This window comes from Neoarius graeffei, chromosome 18, assembly GCF_027579695.1.
Source record: "Neoarius graeffei isolate fNeoGra1 chromosome 18, fNeoGra1.pri, whole genome shotgun sequence".
Taxonomy (NCBI): domain Eukaryota; kingdom Metazoa; phylum Chordata; class Actinopteri; order Siluriformes; family Ariidae; genus Neoarius; species Neoarius graeffei.
Window position 1 is genome coordinate 43457815 of NC_083586.1, and position 22755 is coordinate 43480569.

Sequence of the window (22755 nt, forward strand, 5' to 3'; positions counted from 1 at the left end):
ATTCAAGACCATTGTTACCCTCCCCAGGAGTGGTCGACCAACAAAGATCACTCCAAGAGCAAGGCGTGTAATAGTCGGCGAGGTCACAAAGGACCCCCGGGTAACTTCTAAGCAACTGAAGGCCTCTCTCTCATTGACTAATGTTCATGAGTCCAACATCAGGAGAACACTGAACAACAATGGTGTGCATGGCAGGGTTGCAAGGAGAAAGCCACTGCTCTCCAAAAAGAACATTGCTGCTCGTCTGCAGTTTGCTAAAGATCACGTGGACAAGCCAGAAGGCTATTGGAAAAATGTTTTGTGGATGGATGAGACCAAAGTAGAACTTTTTGGTTTAAATGAGAAGCGTTATGTTTGGAGAAAGGAAAACACTGCATTCCAGCATAAGAACCTTATCCCATCTGTGAAACATGATGGTGGTAGTATCATGGTTTGGGCCTGTTTTGTTGCATCTGGGCCAGGACGGCTTACCATCATTGATGGAACAATGAATTCTGAATGATCCCAGCGAATTCTAAAGGAAAATGTCAGAACATCTGTCCATGAACTGAATCTCGAGAGAAGGTGGGTCATGCAGCAAGACAACGACCCCAAGCACACAAGTCATTCTACCAAAGAATGGTTAAAGAAGAATAAAGTTAATGTTTTGGAATGGCCAAGTCAAAGTCCTGACCTTAATCCAATCGAAGTGTTGTGGAAGGACCTGAAGCGAGCAGTTCATGTGAGGAAACCCACCAACATCCCAGAGTTGAAGCTGTTCTGTACGGAGGAATGGGCTAAAATTCCTCCAGGCCAGTGTGCAGGATGGATCAAGTTATCGGAAACGTTTAGTTGCAGTTATTGCTGCACAAGGGGGTCACACCAGATACTGAAAGCAAAGGTTCACATACTTTTGCCACTCACAGATATGTAATATTGGATCGTTTTCCTCAATAAATAAATGACTAAGTATAATATTTTTGCCTCATTTGTTTAACTGGGTTCTCTTTATCTACTTTTAGGACTTGTGTGAAAATCTGATGATGTTTTAGGTCATATTTATGCAGAAATATAGAAAATTCTAAAGGGTTCACAAACTTTCAAGCACCACTGTAGATGGATGGATAGACAGTTTGATTGATCACTTTATTAATCCCAGAGTTAAATTCACACCTGAGGTTGCAATGGTCATTGCTTTAGTTCAGTTTATAAATAAGGCCAATATTGCAGGTTTCTGTAATTTCTCTTTTACAATCCACATGAGTTACTTTTGCAATGATTATTTATTAAAATGCCAGTTTATCCTTTGCGGCCCAAAAACAGCGACGTCCTGGAACGGCTTTTGCTTTAACTATGGAAAATACAACTAGTGAACTCCTTTGTTTCGAATTACGAGCACAATACTTGATGGAACGGGAAATTTGGGCGTTGTTTGTTCTTTTGCACATCACTCATCATTTCAAATGGTTTACTTGGTCACTCAGGTGTTTGCTTGGGGCTATAATAACTGCGGTCAAGTGGGGTCAGGATCCACAGCCAACCAGCCCACACCACGCAGGGTCTCCAGCTGCCTCCTTAACAAAACAGTGGTCAGCATAGCCTGTGGTCAGACCTCCTCCATGGCAGTAACGGACAACGGAGAGGTAAACGTGAATGCAAGTGTCATGAATTTACTCTTGCAGAGCCCAAAAAACAAACGTTTTAATTTGTCAGATTTTGAACACCATTTTGAACACCTAGTACAGTTATAATCTCAGTGACGGGCTACCTCATCTCAGACATCTTGAATTTGAAGCAGAAGAGATGTTTTGCTCACAATTTTTATTTCAGCTATCTTCAGTTTTTTATTTGTGCAATGATGTACTCTCATTTTTCGAATTCTGTTCCGACTGTGTACATTGTTCATGTGTACGGTGTTGTCTCTACATTTAGCTCTAAGTGTGTACCTGTGTTTTTTAGGTGTATGGTTGGGGTTATAATGGTAATGGACAGCTTGGGTTGGGGAACAATGGAAATCAGCTGACGCCGTGTCGTCTAGCAGCGCTACAGGGTGTCTGCATCCTACAGGTCATTTTTGGTTGTTTTATACTAGTCACTATCCAAAAGCCATAAATCTGTAAAGATTATTATGTCTTGGAATTTTGAATTGTAAATATAAATTGAATATTTCATTTATTGGAATGAAACTTTGCCATATGTTGTTGCATAGCCGAATCACAGTTAGTTTGTGTTGAGCTAAAGCTTGTGCCATGTGTTTCAGATCGCCTGTGGTTATGCCCACTCACTGGCACTAACAGATGAGGGATTGTTGTATGCATGGGGAGCCAATACTTACGGCCAGCTTGGTACAGGCAACAAGAGCAATCAACTCAGCCCAGTTCAGGTCATGGCTGAGAAAGAGAGGTGAGAGGGAGTGGATTTGTAGTCTACTGTTTTGATCTTTCTTATTTATTTAATCCCCCGCTGGCCAAAAGGCCCGGAGGAGGATTGTCGTGGCGATGTCTGTCCTGGGAAGGGTGCTCACCTTCTGAAATCAACTCCCCTCACAATGTTTGGAGGAATTTCATGAAACTTGGTGGGATTCTTTGTTCTATGTCGGTAGTACGCATATTGTTATTTTGTTCAATTCGGTTGCATTTTACCAGAGTTACAGCCCTTGATTAACAACTTTGTACTTTCACAATTTCATGAAGGTGTGCTCGCCTTCTGACATCAACTCCTCTTAGAATTTTTGGACGAATTTCTCGAAGCTTGGCAAAAGGCCTCGTTATATGACGGTAATACGCATATTGTGATTTCATTTGTGAAAATTTTACCAGAGTTTTGACCCTTGATTAAATAACTTGTACTTTGACAATTTCATGAGGGTGTACGTTCTTCTGAAATCAACTCCTCTCACAATTTGTAGAGGAATTTCACCAAACTTGGCAAAAGGCTTTGTTATATGACAGTTATACATAAATTGGAATTTTGTTTAATTTGGGCAAATTTTCCCCAGAGTTATGCCCTTGATTATTAAAGGTGTCATTCCACAGCAAACTGTTTAATACTTTGTAGTTTTATACCAGGTGGGTGTAGCACAGCAGGCCAGAACTGAGTTCTCAATAACTTTTTTTTTTTTTCTTTTCAGCGTTCACTCATATACACACACACACACACACACACGTACGTTCTGGTCGGGAGAGCTCCCTTCCTCTGCTCTCCCTCTCCTCTTATAGGGCGCGGTCACTGAGGTAGACACACAAACACAGGTTAATTCCCGTCAGGTGCAGCGATTCTGCCACTTACCTTCCCTGACTCCACCATCCCTTCACAGACCGCCGCTTGACCACGCCCCCGCTGCCACATACTTGCTCTTTTTGAAATACCATAGGTCACGCCGAGTTGCATATGCATGCTGCACGTGAAAATGTTCTTCTACCCCTATTCCCTGTATTAGCCTATGAAAGAAAATAGACGGAAAAACGAGCGAATCAGAAAAAGGCCTACGAACTTGCGCCACTTTGAAAATTAGTAGTCATGGCCTCGCCCATAACCCACTGGAGGGATCGTCACAGTGCTGTTAGCCAATCAGAAGCGATATGTTAACATGTCATGAATATTCATGAGTAAGAGCTGAAATCCTGTCGTTCTCTCCCCACCCACTCCTCCACCAAACTAGAACAGCCTGAAACAGGAGAACCACAGCATTTTTTTTTTTTTCACCAAAACCGGCTCACGGCATTCATTCATACTAGAGACCACCGCACAGTTAATGAAAAAACGATGCAATGACACCTTTAACAAACTTGTACTTTGGCAATTTCATCAAGGTGTGCTTGCTTTCTGAACTCAACTTCCCTCACAATTTTTATCCCCCGCTGACCGAAAGGGTATCATGTCGTGGCGATGTCCATCCGTCTGTCCCGAGAAGGGTACTTACTTTCTGAAATCAACTCCTCTCACAATTTTTGGAGGAATTTCACGAAACTTGACAGGATTCTGTGTTATATGTCGGTAATATGCATATTGCAATTTTGTTCAATTCAGTCGCATTTTACCAGAATTATGACCTAGGTGCCAGCGGGGGATATTGTGCTCTCAGAGCACTCTTGTTTTTGTATTTCTTGTATTTGTTTGCTGTTGATTTTTGTTTTTCTGTCAGACTGTTGTGGGAGTAAATGCTGGGTGTGGCAGAATGGTCACATTGCATAAATAACAGTGTGTGTGGCTAGTCAGCATGCCAGTACTTCTCCACATTGTTGGGTCTTGGAGCCCTTTTCCTGACTGCTTGCTCTGGTGTTTCCTCCTCTCCCTGTTCGAGTGTCCTGTGATCACCTCGCTCTGATGAAATGTGTATTCACCCCATGTTCTTAGATTGTGATCACAGGAAGATGTCGTCATCTCCTGAAAGAAAGGGGGGGGGGGGGGGGGGGACTTCTGAAAAGGTTCTTGGTCCAATAGTCTTTGAAGGATTTGTTTGGTGTTCCTCACAGGATTTGTTTGGCTTTTAGCCTCTGACTTTCCATTTATATTTAGCTCTTTCGTCACCTGTATTCCCTCCCTTTCCTCTGATTATCTCCAAACTCTTCCAGGATTGTGGAGATAGCGGCATGTCACTCCACGCACACCTCGGCAGCGAAGACGCAGAGTGGCCAGGTCTATATGTGGGGCCAGTGCAGAGGTCAGTCCATCGTCTTACCCCACCGCACACACTTCAGCTGCACCGACGACGTCTTCGCCTGCTTCGCGACGCCATCGGTCATGTGGAGACTCCTGTCCATGGGTGAGTTTCAAGCATTATGGACATGTCCTTTTGACCTCAGCTCAATGTCACTGAGAGATCGCTGAATATTTTTTTTTTTTTTTTTATGTGGCCTTACAAAGAGAGCACAGAGCAATATTCAAAAGTAAGCTGCTCTACATTCCAGATGTGTTTCAGTTTATGGATCGGATACTGTAGAGTCTGATGTATTTTTCACTGAAGACTGTGAAGAAATTATCATATGGAAATTAATAGAATTTCTTGTCCTCACAACTCCCCCCCCCCCGGGTAAGGTTGACATTTTGCATGGAGCAAAACCAAAGCACTCTTCTAAGATCTAGTGCTAAACTCAGCCAGTGGCCAGTTAACTTATTTATTTATTGTTCCTTCCCTCAAAATGGACCGTCATTTTATTGAGCTGCATCCTGGCTGCACAACTTAAAGCTAGACGGCCTTTCGATTTCATAAAATCTGTGAAATTTAGTCCCCTCTGAAATTTGGTCATTGTGACCCATGTTTATTTCTATAATATCTATTTAAAAAGGCGGCACGGTGGTGTAGTGGTTAGCGCTGTCGCCTCACAATAAGAAGGTCCGGGTTCGAGCCCCGTGGCCAGCGAGGGCCTTTCTGTGCGGAGTTTGCATGTTCTCCCCGTGTCCGCGTGGGTTTCCTCCGGGTGCTCCCGTTTCCCCCACAGTCCAAAGACATGCAGGTTAGGTTAACTGGTGACTCTAAATTGACCGTAGGTGTGAATGTGAGTGTGAATGGTTGTCTGTGTCTATGTGTCAGCCCTGTGATGACCTGGCGACTTGTCCAGGGTGTACCCCGCCTTTCGCCCGTAGTCAGCTGGGATAGGCTCCAGCTTGCCTGCGACCCTGTAGAAGGATAAAGCGGCTAGAGATAATGAGATGAGATCTATTTAAAAAAAAAACTCCAGGCCATTCTGTAGCTGGGAAGTTATTTAATTTGAGGGGATTCCTGAGCAAATAATGTGCATGAAATCGCTCGCTTTGCGCAGTCAAGCAGACCGAGGAAGTCCGTGTGTGCATGCGCATGCTTACCTTTTGGCTGCTTCTTCTTTTGGGTTTGACAGCAGCCGGCATCCACAGTGTTGCGTTACTGCCATCTACAGGTTTACTTTGACCGTACACTGACAGTTCCATCATTCTGTCGCTAAATGAACAGCTGATCACACCGAGGTGCTCGCTGACCGCCGATATTTATTAGTTTGGTCCTGCGTTTCCTTTCCTTCGCAACATAACATCTTTTCTTCTCACTTTTTGTTACTGTAGTCGGTCTTTCACATTTAATTCGCAGCCTCCTTTGTTCTCTCCCGTTTCAAATTTGTATCCCACAATGCCTTGCGCGAACAGGGAAAGCCCACCACATGATGCATGACGTAGTATCTTGTATTGCGTCACGGTGAAGCAGGGAAAAAAATAGCAGAGAATTTAGGGCCGTGTGACCCTAAATTTATTAAGTGTTCTATTTAAAAAAAAAAAACCAATAAAATTGGAAGTCTGTGATTCAAATTCAGTAGCTTTCAGTCCACTAAACAAAAATAACTGGGTGTCGGGGAATTTTTTTTATTTGGTTTTTTTTTTTTATGGCTTACATTCGAAAAATCTGAAAGGCAGTGTACCTTTTAAGCTCAGTTTGATTCAGTTTCTGTTCAGCTTCTCTCCTGGTAGGGGCTGAATAATGTATTATGTGTCTGACATTTTGCTGAAGGGTATTAAGTGTTACTCTGCTTGTAGAGCATGATGATTTCCTGACCGTGGCTGAGTCTCTGAAGAAAGAGTTTGACAGCCCTGAGACCTCAGATCTCAAATTTAGCGTAGATGGCAAGTTCATACATGTCCACAAAGCAGTGCTGAAAATCAGGTGCGTACTCCATTGCATTTGACGAAACGTTGGTCGTGTGATGATTTTTTTTGTTTGTTTTTTTGTTCGTTTTTCACTAAAAAGAGCACAGGTTTGTCACGTAGAGGTTAATATTATCAGAGAATTTGAATTTGTCTGCTTGAATCTTGATGTGTGTTCAGACTTGTGCCATTTGATGTTTGGTTTGCATTAACAACTGCTTTCATGAAATCAAATGGAAACCAACTAGATTCTAATGAGGGTAGTTGGAAAGGGGAAGAAAAAAGTTCCAGTTGCGTCTCGTGTTTTTTTTTTTTTTAATTAATTACACTTCTTTGATCTTCTTGTAAAAGAGCACGAGAGGAGTTGGTACAAAGGTTTAGCAAGACTTGCTAATGCTTGTTATAATCATCTAATGATCTTATTAAGACGACATTGTTCCAGTGTTTTTAAAGGTGATTGCCTGCTCCAGGTCAACCTATAAGTCATACGTATTACAATTAGTCTAGCCAAAACAACTCTGTTAATTGGTTACGTAACACTTTGCACTGAAACATATATCCTGTTTTGGTACCATACTGAGGCCATGTCTTGGTTTGTGCCCGAGTATGAACGGCTCCGTGCACATGCTCAACCGTTAAACCTGGAAAACAAACACTGTGGTTTGAAATAAACAAACAAAATGATGTAGCTGTGATACTCCATCAGTTAACTAGTACACCAGGCTTGTAGTACTCGAGTCCGACTCGTGCCCTAATTTTAAGGACTCGTGACTCGACTCGGTCTCGGACTCGTGCATTAATTGCATTCAGACTCGTAAATTGGAGATGAGGACTCGGATTTTTTCTTTATTTTTTGTAGCATGCCATAATAATTTGGCATAAGATATTTATATCTACATTAATTTTGTACAAGTGTCGCACCTGTGCACCTTGGTGCATGCATCAGATAGACTCTCGGGCGCGCTCTGGTCATGATTAAGGCGCAATCAGTGCGCCTATATAAAACGGATGAGAGTTCCATTTTTCGGCGGATTTCCGCTTTTTCTGAGTAAAAATCGACCTTTTTATATTATGCCAAATCCGTTGATTTTTTTTTTTTTTCCAATTTATTGGGGGGGTTGGGGTATGTTCCTTCGTGATACTCAAGCGTAATTCATTCTTACGACAGTGTTACATGTTTACGTTTTCGCCATCTTTAGCCTTGCTAAGTCTTGTGATAGAATACGTGTTATCTACAATGTAATTGGCCAAAACCTCGATGGCGAGAGCATGATAGCCAATCATAACAGTTCTTACAAAAGTACCCACATCCGTTCTATTTTATCGAAACTTGCACATGTTCATCGTCGCGGCTCTTCAAAAATACGTTTCTCTTTTGTATCGGCTTTTTTTTTTTTAAGTTTATCCCATAAACTTAGCATTCGTTTGATTTAATACATTGAACATGTATATGATGGTCAGTAAATCTGAATTAATGCTGACAGTTTTGAAAACTTAAATATTTCAAAAGACTTTTTGAAGAAATCATATGCAACTAATGAGGACATAGGGAGAAAAGGTCAGTCACCCTAAGAAATTTTATTTAATATATGAACATTTCGATAATTAATAGAACTTAAGTTTAATGCGAATTTAGTTTGTCATTTTTGTTGATCACGAATTATAACCATACCCTTTGAATGTAGAATGTGATTTTTATTTTGAATTCAAACAGTACTCCTACTGATTTGAAACATATTTTCATGTAAATATATAAAAAAAAGACAACTTTTTTTTTTTTTTTTAATCTACTACAGCTCAGATTGCAGGAAAAGTGGTTTGTAAGGCCTTATTTTTCAAAATTTTCCTGGGGGAGTATCCCTCCCAGACACCCCACCCCCACCCCCCACCCCCCGTTGGCTTCGTTTTCTGCTTTTTTTTTGATGACCACTCACACTCATCCCTGATAAAAACTATGAAAACACACTTACTTTACGAAGTATTGAGTTGTGTTGCTGACACGTTACTGAGCCTTATTTCCTTGTTTGGTTTCCTGATCCCTGATTTCCTGTTTCTCATCTTTGAGTCTGCAGAGTCTACGATAGCCTGTTTGTGCCGTGCTTGATCTATTGCCCGTTTCACCGTTTTTTTACAATTTTTCCTGCCGTTCTGGATTGTTTACTTGTCTTCATTTGTATTAATAAACGCAGCTTCTGCACTTACATCCGTCTCCCAAACATCTCTGACAGAATACTTCACACACACTGACAAAGAGAAGCACATTCACCTGTTCAAAAGTCATGTTCAGGAACAAACTCATGTTAATGGCGCTAAAACGGCCACCGTCAAATAGTGTAGTTGGAGTCTTGTTCTCGGACTCGTATCAATAGTGGATTCAACTTAATTTTTTTAATGACTCAGACTTGAGGTTTAGGGACTTGAGGTTTGGTGATTCAACTACAACACTGTAGTACAGTTCTTATACAGTACAGAGTTCTAAAATATCAAACTCGCATGTAAATTATTATATTTGTAAAATCTGGAACAGTTTTAAAACCTAAAACAACCAAGCCCTTAAAGAGCCGTTCATCCGTTCATGACCAGAGTATTTCTTCCACAGATGCGAACACTTTAGATCCATGTTTCAGTCCCACTGGAATGAAGATATGAAGGAGGTGATTGAGATCGATCAGTTCTCCTACCCCGTCTACAGGTCCTTCCTGGAGTTCCTCTACACCGACACTGTAGATCTTCCTCCAGAAGATGCCATTGGTGAGTGCAAGCTGGACCATGAAAACGTTCGAGCATATTTACATCTACACACATTAAAAATGTACATGGGGGAAAGGAAAAAAAAAAAACAGGGAAGTAGGTAGGTCTGAGTAAAGCTCTTGGAATACTTGCAAGTAATTAATATATTGTAGCATTTTTATTGTTTTCTTAACCCTTTCCCTGCGGCGCGGCGAATTTTCCCATTCCTTACGGAAAGCCGGTACTATCGGCTTTGGTGACGTCATACGGAATTCCCTCGGAAACTCCCATAATAAAGCAGTACACGTGAATTTGACCAATCAGAGCTGTAGAGGACTGCACATAGATCACATTTGGATATTATAATTAGCGGGAAACCCGCGTAGGGAAGGTTTATTATAGCAGGGATAGACTGCTATAATATTATTATAGTATTATAATATTATGATATAATATTATGACTGATTGCTTGTGAAACCTACCTACTTCAGAATTATACAAAAATAATTCCATATTTAGAAAGGATAGGTTTAAAGGACTCGGTAAATGTATACTTTTCTACCTCTAAAATAATTTATGGAGATGGAGACATTTAACTGAATGTACCTATTAAATTCGTGATTTTCACAAAAAGTATTCCGTCAAAATGTGACTGAAAAAAATTGAAGTATTTCGTAAGGAATGAGTTAATTGACTACAATCAGCAAATGAAACCTTTCATTAAACATTACATCTTTTGTTTTATTCTCTGTGCAGGATTGCTGGATCTGGCAACTTCGTACTGTGAGAACAGGCTAAAGCGACTGTGTCAGCACATAATAAAGCGGGGCATCACTGTGGAAAATGCCTTCTCCCTGCTGTCTGCGGCAGTCAGATACGACGCTGAGGTACAGCTAGCTCACTATTACAGGACCCGCAAAACGCACAGGATTGCAACAGCATGTAACTCTGCAACTTCTGCTTAAAGTTCACAAGTAGTTAGACTACCATGCGTCGGACTTTCACAGGTCTGAGGAGTTGTCTAAAGATCTCATCTCAGTATCTCTAGCTGCTTTATCCTGTTCTACAGGGTCGCAGGCAAGCTGGAGCCTATCCCAGCTGACTACGGGCGAAAGGCGGGGTACACCCTGGACAAGTCGCCAGGACATCACAGGGCTGACACATAGACACAGACAACCATTCACACTCACATTCACACCTACGGTCAATTTAGAGTCACCAGTTAACCTAACCTGCATGTCTTTGGACTGTGGGGGAAACCGGAGCACCCGGAGGAAACCCACGCGGACACGGGGAGAACATGCAAACTCCGCACAGAAAGGCCCTTGCCGGCCACAAGGCTCGAACCCGGACCTTCTTGCTGTGAGGCAACAGCGCTAACCACTACACCACTGTGCCGCCCTTGTCTAAAGATGTAAAAGAAAATTGCACTGTGAGAACCGTCATCTGATTTTGTTTATCTGGCTGTAAACAGAATTACGCAAAATCTGCCAAGTCAGTTTCCAAACTTGAAACTTGGTGGAAGGGTGTAGCATGGGCCAAGGAAATTTTGGGGTAGTTCCACAAAATTTCACTTTCGCTAACGTTCCAAGATAGCAGAAGTTTATGCTCGACAGTGCCATACATCTTAAAATCCAGTAGATGGCAGTAATGTTCAGTAGTGACACAACATTGCGAGTGTAGAAATACGATGATGCCATTGGAAATCTATCCAGACATATAAAGCAGTTGCAGATTTGCATATTGTAGATGAGTCGACTGTCGTCCTTGGTGGAGGTCTGCACTCTCCGAGTGAGGGCCCTTCTATTCTATTCTTAGTGAGTCAAGTCAGTTTATTTGTGTAGCGCATTTAACAGACATTCTCGCAAAGCAACTTTACAGAAAATTAAAGACTTTAAATGTATGAGCTCATTTTATCCCGAATAAATTTATTTGTCCCTGATGAGCAAGCCTGTGAGTCATAGTGGACAGATCAGTAGCTCAGGACAAACAGGTTTTATTCATGGTTGCACAAGGACAAGTACATTACATTAATGGCATTTAGCAGATGCTCTTATCCAGAGTGACATACAACATACCCAGAGCAGCCTGGGGAACAGTTAGGGGTTGGGTGCCTTGTTCAAGGGCACTTCAGCCATTCTTGCTGGTCCAGGGAATTGAACCGGCGACCTTTTGGTCTCCAAGCTCCCTCTCTAACTATTAGGCCATGGCTTCCCCCGTAAATGTAAAGTACACTTAATAAAAAGGGGGGGAAAAAACTCCTGAATGATTGATTTTTCAAAAAAAAAGTTTTTGTTTATTCATGTGAGTATGATGCACCTTGATGATATTAGGGGAAGCCATGGCCTAATGATTGGAGAAGCAGCTTTGGAAACAAAAGGTTGCTGGTTTGATTTCCTGGACCAGCAGGAATGCCTGAAGTGCCCTTGAGCAAGGCACCTAACCCCCAACTGCTCCCCAGGCTGCTCTGGGTATGTTGTATGTCGCTCTGGAGAAGAGCGTCTGCTAAATGCCTTTATTGTAATATATTAGTTCCAAATCCCAGCACGTGCTGTCCTACACACATTGACTGTCTAGTACAGGGGTCACCAAACTTTTTTCTCTGGGGGCCACATTGTCATTCCTGACTGTGATGGGGGCCGGGGTCGGGTCAGCTATATAACATAGAATTGTATGACCCAGACAAATATGACCACCAGCAGGCCTCATTGTGTAGTAGAGATTACTAGCCTGGCACAGCCATCCACACTCCTACTGTATATCAACACTTGATTCCTGGCACATATTTGTTTATCTTTACTAGTGGTTTGCAAAAGTAGTAATCGAGTCTTCACACTTTGTTTTAATTTGAAATACCACAGATATTCCATTTATTTATTTTCTAATAAAAATAACATCAAAGCTGTCAAGGTAAGAAACATCTGCCTAGTTGAGGTGATTGACACTGGCAAAGGTGAGTGGAAAATTATAAATTGTAGGTAGGCCTGTTGATATTATTAATAATATTAATAATAATTGTGTGCAGCACTTAATAAAGGTCAAAGAAATAGGCCTATAAAACAAATACATTTTAAAAAAACAGTGAAATTATAATAATATGGGCAATAGGTCACAGCAGTTGTGCTGTGTCCTGCACGTCATTGCTCTCATCCATGGCCAAAGCAAAAAAAAACTCGAATTCTGACACTTTCTCATTCAGCTGGTCATACACGTTGTCCCCCAAATCTTCGGTTCGCCTGGTCATAGTAGGTGCGGAGAGACTCACAGCGTTGAGCGCATCCTTCCTGTCGGGACACGCCTCCTCGGCCACAGCAAGCATGCATACTTTAACAAAGTCCCCATCAGTAAACGGCTTTCCATGGGTAGCTAGTAGGTGAGCTACCTTATAGCTAGCTTGGACAGCAGCCTGGTTGATCTGGGTTTGGTGAAGGAATACATTCTGTTGTGCAGCCAGTCCGCATTTCATCCTCCGAATCCTGTCTTCTCTTGTTTGCCCTCGCAAACTAGCATACTCTTTGTGGCAGGTTTCGTAGTGACAACGCAGATAATATTCTTTGAAAACCGACACACTTTCTTTACATACAAGACAAACTGCACGGTCCTTACACTGAACGAAAAAATAATCGGTGGTCCACCGTTCTTTAAAAACTCTGCACTCTCTGTCAACTTTTCGCTTACTGCTAGCCATTTTGCTGTCCTGAACACTGACAGTTCTCTGCGCGTGCACTGCCTGTCACTGCTTGATCGCGAGCATATGATGAAAATTCTGAAAATATGAATAGTTCATTTTATAACTAAATATCAATTTTAATTAATAAAATCAACAAAATACAAGATGCAGACATGTTGTTATTTGCCAAAAAGCAATTTAAAAAAAATAGGCCATGACCACTTTTGGGGATTGCCTTATAGGGCCGGTTCAAGTGGTGGGGGGCAGAGGGGCTGGGGGGCCGGTCAAAGGGGGGTGGCGGGCCGGAGTCGGCCCGCGGGCCGTAGTTTGATGACCCCTGGTCTAGTACATGGTCTGGTTGACCGTAGAATGATTTTACTTGGTGGATTAACTAGCGTGTACAAACCAGAGACTATCTTTTGAGCGTGCAGTTTTGTGAAAACAAACCTGTCCTGCTAGCACAATACACTGTTATCTCGGTTACACATTTAGAGAGAATATAAAGACACTAGCCAGACTCAAATATCTGTTGCATGCAAGATGAGGACAGAACACCACACGTCACAGCTGAGATATTGGCAAACACAATGTTACACGTTTAAAAATGTATTAGAAGACAATAATAATCCTAGACTTGTCAATTAGCATTCAGTACCACTTTTTAGGTTTCTGGGTAATGGTGGCCTAGTGAATGAACATATGGTTTGTCCATTACTTTGAGTACAGGCAATTGAAATTTTTGCGGCTACTGCTTCATATAGAGGCGCTAGCCACGATGTCATCCTGCTGTAAGAATGAGTGTAACAGTAGCGCACTGCGCATACACGTGTTCTGATTAAAATGACTGGTATAGTATATAATAAATGGAATAGACCAAAGAAATCGCTTTCAGACATGTTTATGCTTATGACCAAGGGAAAGTGCATTCCTATTTTAAAATATACTCTAGGTTGTCCCCCTTTCCTCGCCTCCTTCGGCCAGTGGTCCTATGTCTGACGTAGATGCAATGGTCGAAAAACCTCATGTCCGATCGTCCCAGACGACTAAAGTCTGTGCACGGATGAGTAAAACTTTAATGGTGACCATCCAATCGGACGACAAACATTAGCGCTGGCAACCTAAGCAGCACAGACGCTAAGAGAGCAGGGATCCAGTCTAAAGTAGCTTGTCTCATTTCATGGGAAATGCATTCAAAATTTTTATTTATCAACACTATATATACAAGTTCAAAAATATTTTGAAGAAATCATTCAAGTTTCCTTGTTTTTGGTTATAATTCATCGAAGTATGCGTGTATTCGAGTGTACTGGAAAAACTCGGCTCAGAGAGGTCCACGTAATGATGTAATTATACCAATTGGCTAAGGGCGACAAGGGTCAAGGACATTGTGTGCCAGCAGTGTGGTTGAAGCGGGCAGGTGTCAAACTTGGAACTTTTATATCATGATTGGAGTTAATAATAAACGATATCACTGAATTGTTCCTTATTTCTAACCTGTGTGCGTGCGTTTGTGTGTGCGTGTGCATATATACAATCCTGATTCCGACAAAGTACAAATTGTAAATAAAAACGGAATGCAATAATTTACAAATCTCAAAAACTGATATTGTATTCACAATAGAACATAGACAACATATCAAATGTCGAAAGTGAGACATTTTGAAATTTCATGCCAAATATTGGCTCATTTGAAATTTCATGACAGCAACACATCTCAAAAAAGTTGGGACAGGGGCAATAAGAGGCTGGAAAAGTTAAAGGTACAAAAAAGGAACAGCTGGAGGACCAAATTGCAACTCATTAGGTCAATTGGCAATAGGTCATTAACATGACTGGATATAAAAAGAGCATCTTGGAGTGGCAGCAGCTCTCAGAAGTAAAGATGGGAAGAGGATCACCAATCCCCCTAATTCTGCGCCCACAAATAGTGGAGCAATATCAGAAAGGAGTTCGACAGTGTAAAATTGCAAAGAGTTTGAACATATCATCATCTACAGTGCATAATATCATCAAAAGATTCAGAGAATCTGGAAGAATCTCTGTGCGTAAGGGTCAAGGCCGGAAAACCATACTGGGTGCCCGTGATCTTCGGGCCCTTAGACGGCACTGCATCACATACAGGCATGCTTCTGTATTGGAAATCACAAAATGGGCTCAGGAATATTTCCAGAGAACATTATCTGTGAACACAATTCACCGTGCCATCCGCCGTTGCCAGCTAAAACTCGATAGTTCAAAGAAGAAGCCGTATCTAAACATGATCCAGAAGCGCAGACGTCTTCTCTGGGCCAAGGCTCATTTAAAATGGACTGTGGCAAAGTGGAAAACTGTTCTGTGGTCAGACGAATCAAAATTTGAAGTTCTTTATGGAAATCAGGGACGCCGTGTCATTCGGACTAAAGAGGAGAAGGACGACCCAAGTTGTCATCAGCGCTCAGTTCAGGAGCCTGCATCTCTGATGGTACGGGGTTGCATTAGTGCGTGTGGCATGGGCAGCTTCCACATCTGGAAAGACACCATCAATGCTGAAAGGTATATCCAGGTTCTAGAGCAACATATGCTCCCATCCAGACGACGTCTCTTTCAGGGAAGACCTTGCATTTTCCAACATGACAATGCCAAACCACATACTGCATCAATTACAGCATCATGGCTGCGTAGAAGAAGGGTCCGGGTACTGAATTGGCCAGCCTGCAGTCCAGATCTTTCACCCATAGAAAACATTTGGCGCATCATAAAACGGAAGATACGACAAAAAAGACCTAAGACAGTTGAGCAGCTAGAATCCTACATTAGACAAGAATGGGTTAACATTCCTATCCCTAAACTTGAGCAACTTGTCTCCTCAGTCCCCAGACATTTACAGACTGTTGTAAAGAGAAAAGGGGATGTCTCACAGTGGTAAACATGGCCTTGTCCCAACTTTTTTGAGATGTGGTGTTGTCATGAAATTTAAAATCACCTAATTTTTCTCTTTAAATGATGCATTTTCTCAGTTTAAACATTTGATATGTCATCTATGTTCTATTCTGAATAAAATATAGAATTTTGAAACTTCCACATCATTGCATTCCGTTTTTATTTACAATTTGTACTTTGTCCCAACTTTTTTGGAATTGGGGTTGTATTGTTTTTGATGGTTTCAGATGTTTCATAATGAGAATTTTTATTTTCTAAATATTTATCAACATGCCGCCATTGTGGCACGGGAGCCTGTGATTGATGGACAGCCGACAAAGGGTGTCTCCCATTGATTGTAAATCGTGACCTAAAAATCGTAAACACATATGGGACCCGCTGATTGGCAGTTCACATACTGAAGCCAAGCGGAGATGTCCGGCATCTGGTGCTGTTGTCTGAAGAAAACTACAGCTAAAAAAGCTCTATTACTGGATTACTTGGACAGTCTTGGTCAGAAAGAAGTGAAGGAAAGATGTACACGAAAATGAGAGTTTATTAGCGGTTATGATCTGTACAAAATTCCTCAAAATAACTGAATTGATGGTGCAGATTTGTGGCCCAGCGTTAGCATTAACTACATGTTGGAATATACATTCTTTTTCCCGAAAAGTCCCGATACAGGAGAATAGTTTTAAAAAAAAAACTACAGAAGCAGGAAAACATTTGTGTAAAGACTTTTTCCTGACATCAGCTTTTGGGAAGAGAGTGCTGTGAAAGCCAAAGCATTTACTCTCAAAGGGCTTTGACTTGAACTGTGGGCTAGATCTTATTCCCACTCATCCATGTCTTATCAAACCCCAAGGATATGTAGTTACACAGCTATCTGCACTCTATCATTTATACAGTGATGCTTATTATTGCTAAAACAAATATCTGAAGTCTTATTATTTGTAAAATAAAATATCTTGCTCTTGACTTTCAATGTTGTAAGATTTTATTTTAATTTTATCTACTAGTGGATGGTACAGGGCGGCACGGTGGTGTAGTGGTTAGCGCTGTCGCCTCACAGCAAGAAGGTCCGGGTTCGAGCCCCGTGGCTGGCGAGGGCCTTTCTGTGTGGAGTTTGCATGTTCTCCCCGTGTCCGCGTAAATTGACCGTAGGTGTGAATGTGGGTGTGAATGGTTGTCTGTGTCTGTGTCAGCCCTGTGATGACCTGGCGACTTGTCCAGGGTGTACCCCGCCTTTCGCCCGTAGTCAGCTGGGATAGGCTCCAGCTTGCCTGCAACCCTGTAGAACAGGATAAAGCGGCTAGAGATAATGAGATGAGTGGATGGTACAATAATTAAACACTAATAGAATCAGCACATAACAGTTGTAGCTATAGACACATCGTAACTATAATCATTCTTGTAATAATAATTTCAATAAACGGTTAATGTTCAGTTCCCTTTTCATTCATTCTCGATTCAAAGGCACAACTGAGTCACACAGGTTGATCAGTGTGTAACGGACAATAACAATTTTATCCAAAATAGTTTTTCCTGCCTTAGTCGATTTATTTCCATTTCACGTGTGCGCAGCTGTTGTAAAGTTCAGTGTGTGTAGAACTCTTAAACTGTAGGTTCATTTCTACACTCTGGTTCCATGGCGATATTTTGTACAGGACTGGGTTCCTTTGATAAAAGAAACAAAGCTCCAGCATTATTGTTATACTCTTTCAAAACTCTACAGCTTAATATACCCTAAATTATTCATTCCTCTACTACTAGAACTTTTTCTTTGAGTGTGTCTGCATATATTGGTGTTATGGTTTTGTGGATTTATGATAATTATGCTGCTTCACCTATATAAAAAAAAAAAATCAACTGCATTCTGTCCTCCTCTAAAATAAAATAAATCTCTGGGCAAGTGGAATTGTTTTTCGGGCAAGTATGTTTTGGGTGCTGCTTGCCTATTGGGCACGTAAGGCTGGGAGATTTTTTTTTTTTGAGGACTGAGATGTGACGCACTTCTGAATTGTTAAGGGAAGTTGTTGAAAAGAGTATTGAGGCCACTGAGCTCTAGCACCGGGCCTTTTCCGGGAAATAAGAGTTTTGGTCATGGCGACAGCGTGTGTATGTCAGCCTTGGTTCAGAGGTTTCAGTTTCAAAAATTGTAAGTGGTAAGAGTAGAATAATATGAAGTACAGACGCTTGGTATTACTTCTGTGACTTTTTAAAAAAAAAATTGTTCATTTTTGTGGCTACTGCCTCATAGAGTAAATATGTATGCTATATTTACTGTATGGACATGGTATCAGAATATTTTTTTTATTTATAAGCAGTAGCCACGTGTGCTCATAGGGTACCGATTTTTATTTTAAGTACACTAATCTCATATCTCTCTCGTTTAGGATCTTGAAGAATTCTGCTTCAAGTTCTGTGTGAACCACCTGACGGCGGTGACTCAGACAGCAGCGTTCTGGCAGATCGACGGGAACATGCTGAAGGAGTTTATCTGTCGAGCCAGTCGCTGTGGAGCTTTTAAAAACTGACTCCAAGCTAAATGAGCTTGAGTGCAGCTGTATTACAAACTCATCTGCACCATTAGAGGGCACTGTTACTGACCGCACATTGGATTTTGTTTTATTGCAGATATCTATCATTTACGGAAGCCTGTTTCCGCCACCATAAAAATCAGAAGGTTTCTCATAATTATGACTTAATTCTCATTTTTATGAGATTTTCTTTTGACTTTTTGCCATAATGATGGAGTACCTCAGTTATGATGTGCTGTCTCATTGCCTGACATTTGTCATAATAATGACTTACTATTTCATAATTATGAGATGTTCCCATTATGGCATACGGAGTGACTGAGTGGTCACTCAGAAAGTGATGGAAACAGGCTTCATATATTATAGACCAACAGGAGAATGGTTGCTTTCATTCATTCATTCCCATGGCATGAATGAGTTTTTATGAAGGTTGTTTGAATTTATCTTGATAGATTTTTTTTTTTTATTTATGGATGAGTGTTGCATTTCAGCATAGGTACTGTATCAATACAGAGAAATAGACATTGTTTTTCCATTAGACTTTATAGCACTTGGTTTGTCTGTGCCTGTTGGGTCATCTTTAACTACAGTTACTGAAGTGCAATCCATCAGTGTTACTCTGTTTGTTTAGTGTAGGTAATGGTATGGGGCCGAGTAAAATTAAGGATCCTTAATTTTACGAGGAACCATACGATTACTTGTTTATAATACATAGAGCCAAATTACTCAATTCTAACACGACACAAGGACCGCATTTCTACAGAATATCATCTTGTTTCGTCAGGCTTTTGGACTTGTTTGGCGCTTTACCCATTCCAATAAACTAGCCAATAGCATTTCAGAAATATGGCCTCGTGTTAAGGAAAAAAGCCCTCATTGATTGACCAATCAGAACTGAGTAATTTGGCCCTATGTATTATAAACTATATATAATCCATTCCGGAATCTCAGTTTAACTTAGAATTGACAATGTAGAGTCCACAGTAATATCCTAACATGCCTGATGGACTTGTTGGGTTTGTTTGGACTGTGGTGGGAACTGGAGAACACTTTTTTTTTTTTGGAATGGTGTTTGGATCATATTCCTATGCTATGCATTATTGTACACATTTTTTTCCCCCCTCTCTGACATCACATCCCAATTGGCAGAGCCAGGGTTAAAGTGACGGCGGAGACTAATGGGTATTTTTTTTTTCCCTTCCTCCTGATTTGGTGCAGCTCGTTTATTATTTTCATACATTATAATAGTGTGATTGTGGATGTCATCCCAGTTGGTGATGCTTTTTTTTTTTTTTTTTTTTTCTTTCCTTTTCTCATATTTGCTGTTCCAGTGTTGACTGACACGTAAACAAAATGTTTAATTCTGGTCTTTCGGTATATAGTCACTTGCAGGACTAACTCATGTATGCTTGAGGAAAGCCACTTTGATTTTTTTGTATTTTGAGGGGTTTTTTTAAACCAGAAATTTAATTTACTTGTTACTAGTTGTGCTTGTGAGAAGTTTAAGGACGCTTGATTTGAAATTTGTTTCAGTTCTTAATCTCTGTTCATATAAATGTTTTTTTTTTTTTTTTTCCTCCCTACCTGCTCCTTCCTTAATATATACTAACGTGCATATGAATTTCTTTTGACTGAGAATTTTTGGGAAACAACCAACTGGATACAAAGATCCACATTAAACGTCCTGAATTTGTTACTATCCAGATATCAGGACTCTAACAGCCGGAAGGGATTCAGTACTGACCTCTTTGCTCGTTAAAACTGCAAAAGACACTCTTTTTGCTATTACTTTGTTCTTGCTAATGATTCATTGAAGAGCTATTGATCCTAATTGAGCTAACAGACTTTGCATTAAATGAAAATGCGACATCTGATTTAGTTTTTGAAATATGGCGAGTCTGCTTTGATGCCCATCGAGTCTTTCAGTCTAATTTCAGGCTAATAATACTCAGTACTGGATCAATGCACTTTTAATTTACTTGCATCATTTTCATTTTGTATGACTTTATGTTGGTTTATGTAAAATGCTCGTTGTTAATGTGTAAAGAAGCGGGTTTCTTTTTTCTGAAATGTGTATATATTGTACAGGTTTTGCACTAAACACAATTAATTGATTTAAATAAAGTGATTTATCAAGATGGCAGTGCTGTCAAGTTTATTTGTATAGCGCTTTTAACAATAAACATTGTCACAGCAGCTTTACAGAATTTGAACGACTTAAGACATGAGCTAATTTTGTCCCTAATCTATCCCCAATGAGCAAGCCTGTGGCGACGGTGGCAAGGAAAAACTCCCTCAGACGACATGAGGAAGAAACCTCGAGAGGAACCAGACTCAAAAGGGAACCCATCCTCATTTGGGTAACAACAGACAGCCTGACTATAACATTAACAGTTTTAACATGAAGTCAGTTTCGTTGATGTTATAAACTCTTCATTGATGGAAACTTGAGTGCAAAACTGTTCATGATAACTGCAGTCATGATAAGTTATCATGAACTGCAGATAACTGCAGTTCATGATAACTGCAGCTAATAAAGTTAGCAAGTCAGCTGTAGTCGTCAGCCATAAAAGCATTACTGTAAGAGTCCAGAGCGTCCTCCAGGTGCGACTTTCAACTGTCCACATGGGGCCGTCCTCCACAGGAGCGATGCGATGAGACTCCAGCCGGACACAGGGTACCAGGATGGATCAAGCAGGTCCGAGGAGTAGAAGAGGTCAGCATCTCGATCCCAGGACTAGGGATGGGAATTGATAAGATTTTTACGATTCCATTTTCGATTCTGCTTAACGATTCGGTTCTTTATCGATTCTCTTATCGATTCTCATTTGAAAAAAGAGGAGAACAAACAGGTCGATTAGCATCAACTTTGTTTAGTTTAGGAGTAACACAGATTCACCAGTCCGAAGCGTGTCGAAAACGTGACATTCATTTAAAAGTATCGCATGCTGTGTGCGCAAATGTTTTTGCATATTACTCGTGTTCCGTCCCGACGATGTAATATCTACTCTGCAATGGCTGCAGGTCGCCCGGTTCTCATCTTTCCTTGAAAAATGCAGCCAAACTTCTGAGCGTTTAAACCGCTTGGTTGCCATGTTTACTGCTGACCAGGGACGTGCACAGGATTAGAGGGGCAGGGGCGCAAAGCCAGAAAAAGGGCAGCAAGTGCATGATTTTTTTCCCCCGGTCCTTTCCAAAATATGGACATGTAGAATTAAAATTAACGTACTAATAGGAAGGTAAGTACTTCGCTAGGTGTCCTGTGTTGGTGAAAGTGATCTGCAATTGCCATTTCTTTTGTGTCAGCAAAACACATTATCATCGGCTCGGAAGACATGCAAAGCAATAAAACACTGGTGCATTATTAGGCTTTTTTATTGTTAAAGATTTAACATTGAACAGTGAAACCTGAGCTTTGAACAAATAAGTAAATAGCCTAATGGACAAAATGATAAAAATCAGTCCTTCCTGTCATAGGTAGAAGCCGAACATTCCCGGGGCCTTAAAGCAGTAACCTTCTGGGGGCCATGTCCCTGTAGATATTAATGACCTCATTGTGATTTATGGCTATGTCTTTTTCAATCGAGAAGAGAAGGAGATCAGAGAGCCTCTCTTCTTTGCATAGGCTTCTGAGGACATTTTTCACAAGCTTTTGTTTTTTTCTGAAACATAACCCGCATTTGATTTGAGCACGTTGTGGAAGAGGTCGACGACTAGTTATATATACAAGAGGAGAATGTAAGCTTCCCGACGATATATAATACTTGCATGTACACCGAAGCGCGGCCGAGGCAATCGATTGTGAACAGTAACAGGTCAGGTCACGTATCGATTCCAGCGGGCATGACTAACGTCATGTATATTAAGGCACTGTGCGATTTTTGGCCCGATTTTGACACGATTTTCACTCGTGTGACTATTTTGGAGATCGGGCCGATTTTTGGCTCAATCGTGCGTCTCGGATCATGTAGTATACATGGGGTAACGACAAGCGATTAACACCTCACGACCTCCTCCCGATCGATCGGATGAAAATCAAACATGTTTGAAATCCTGGTCGCCCATCGTGAGCCTATCGCACTGTTGAAGCAGTGTCACGAGCCGATTTACTTCAACCTGTCACACTGCACATGCGCGAACACAGATACGGAAGAGAAAACAAACACTGAGCAGCACTTCCGGTCTCCTCTTCTTCTTCACGTAATTAGAGATGGGATTTATGGCTCTTTGATGGGATCCGCATCTTTGTGATCCGTTCTTTGAAAAGAGCCGTTCAAAAGACCTGGCTCATTTGGCTCTTTTTTAAAATATTTATTCAGTTTTAAGAAG

General features: G+C 41.1%; 1 protein-coding gene across 7 annotated transcripts in view; it reads left to right on the plus strand.

The window, feature by feature from the left end:
- The window catches only part of rcbtb1 (regulator of chromosome condensation (RCC1) and BTB (POZ) domain containing protein 1), a 47890-nt gene extending 27328 nt beyond the window's left edge, over window positions 1-20562 (plus strand). For 6 of the 7 annotated variants that reach the window (XM_060898842.1, XM_060898843.1, XM_060898846.1 and 3 more), the window contains 8 exons: window positions 1464-1622; window positions 1939-2046; window positions 2240-2382; window positions 4554-4744; window positions 6481-6607; window positions 9188-9339; window positions 10075-10205; window positions 18283-20562. In XM_060898842.1, coding sequence (XP_060754825.1) covers window positions 1464-1622; window positions 1939-2046; window positions 2240-2382; window positions 4554-4744; window positions 6481-6607; window positions 9188-9339; window positions 10075-10205; window positions 18283-18423 — 1152 coding nt within the window. In that variant the 3' untranslated portion in view covers window positions 18424-20562. Of the gene's footprint in view, window positions 1-1463; window positions 1623-1938; window positions 2047-2239; window positions 2383-4553; window positions 4745-6480; window positions 6608-9187; window positions 9340-10074; window positions 10206-18282 lie in introns of those variants that run through there. The other variant, XM_060898847.1, reaches the window with a different exon arrangement.
- Window positions 20563-22755: the final 2193 nt, after the last annotated feature.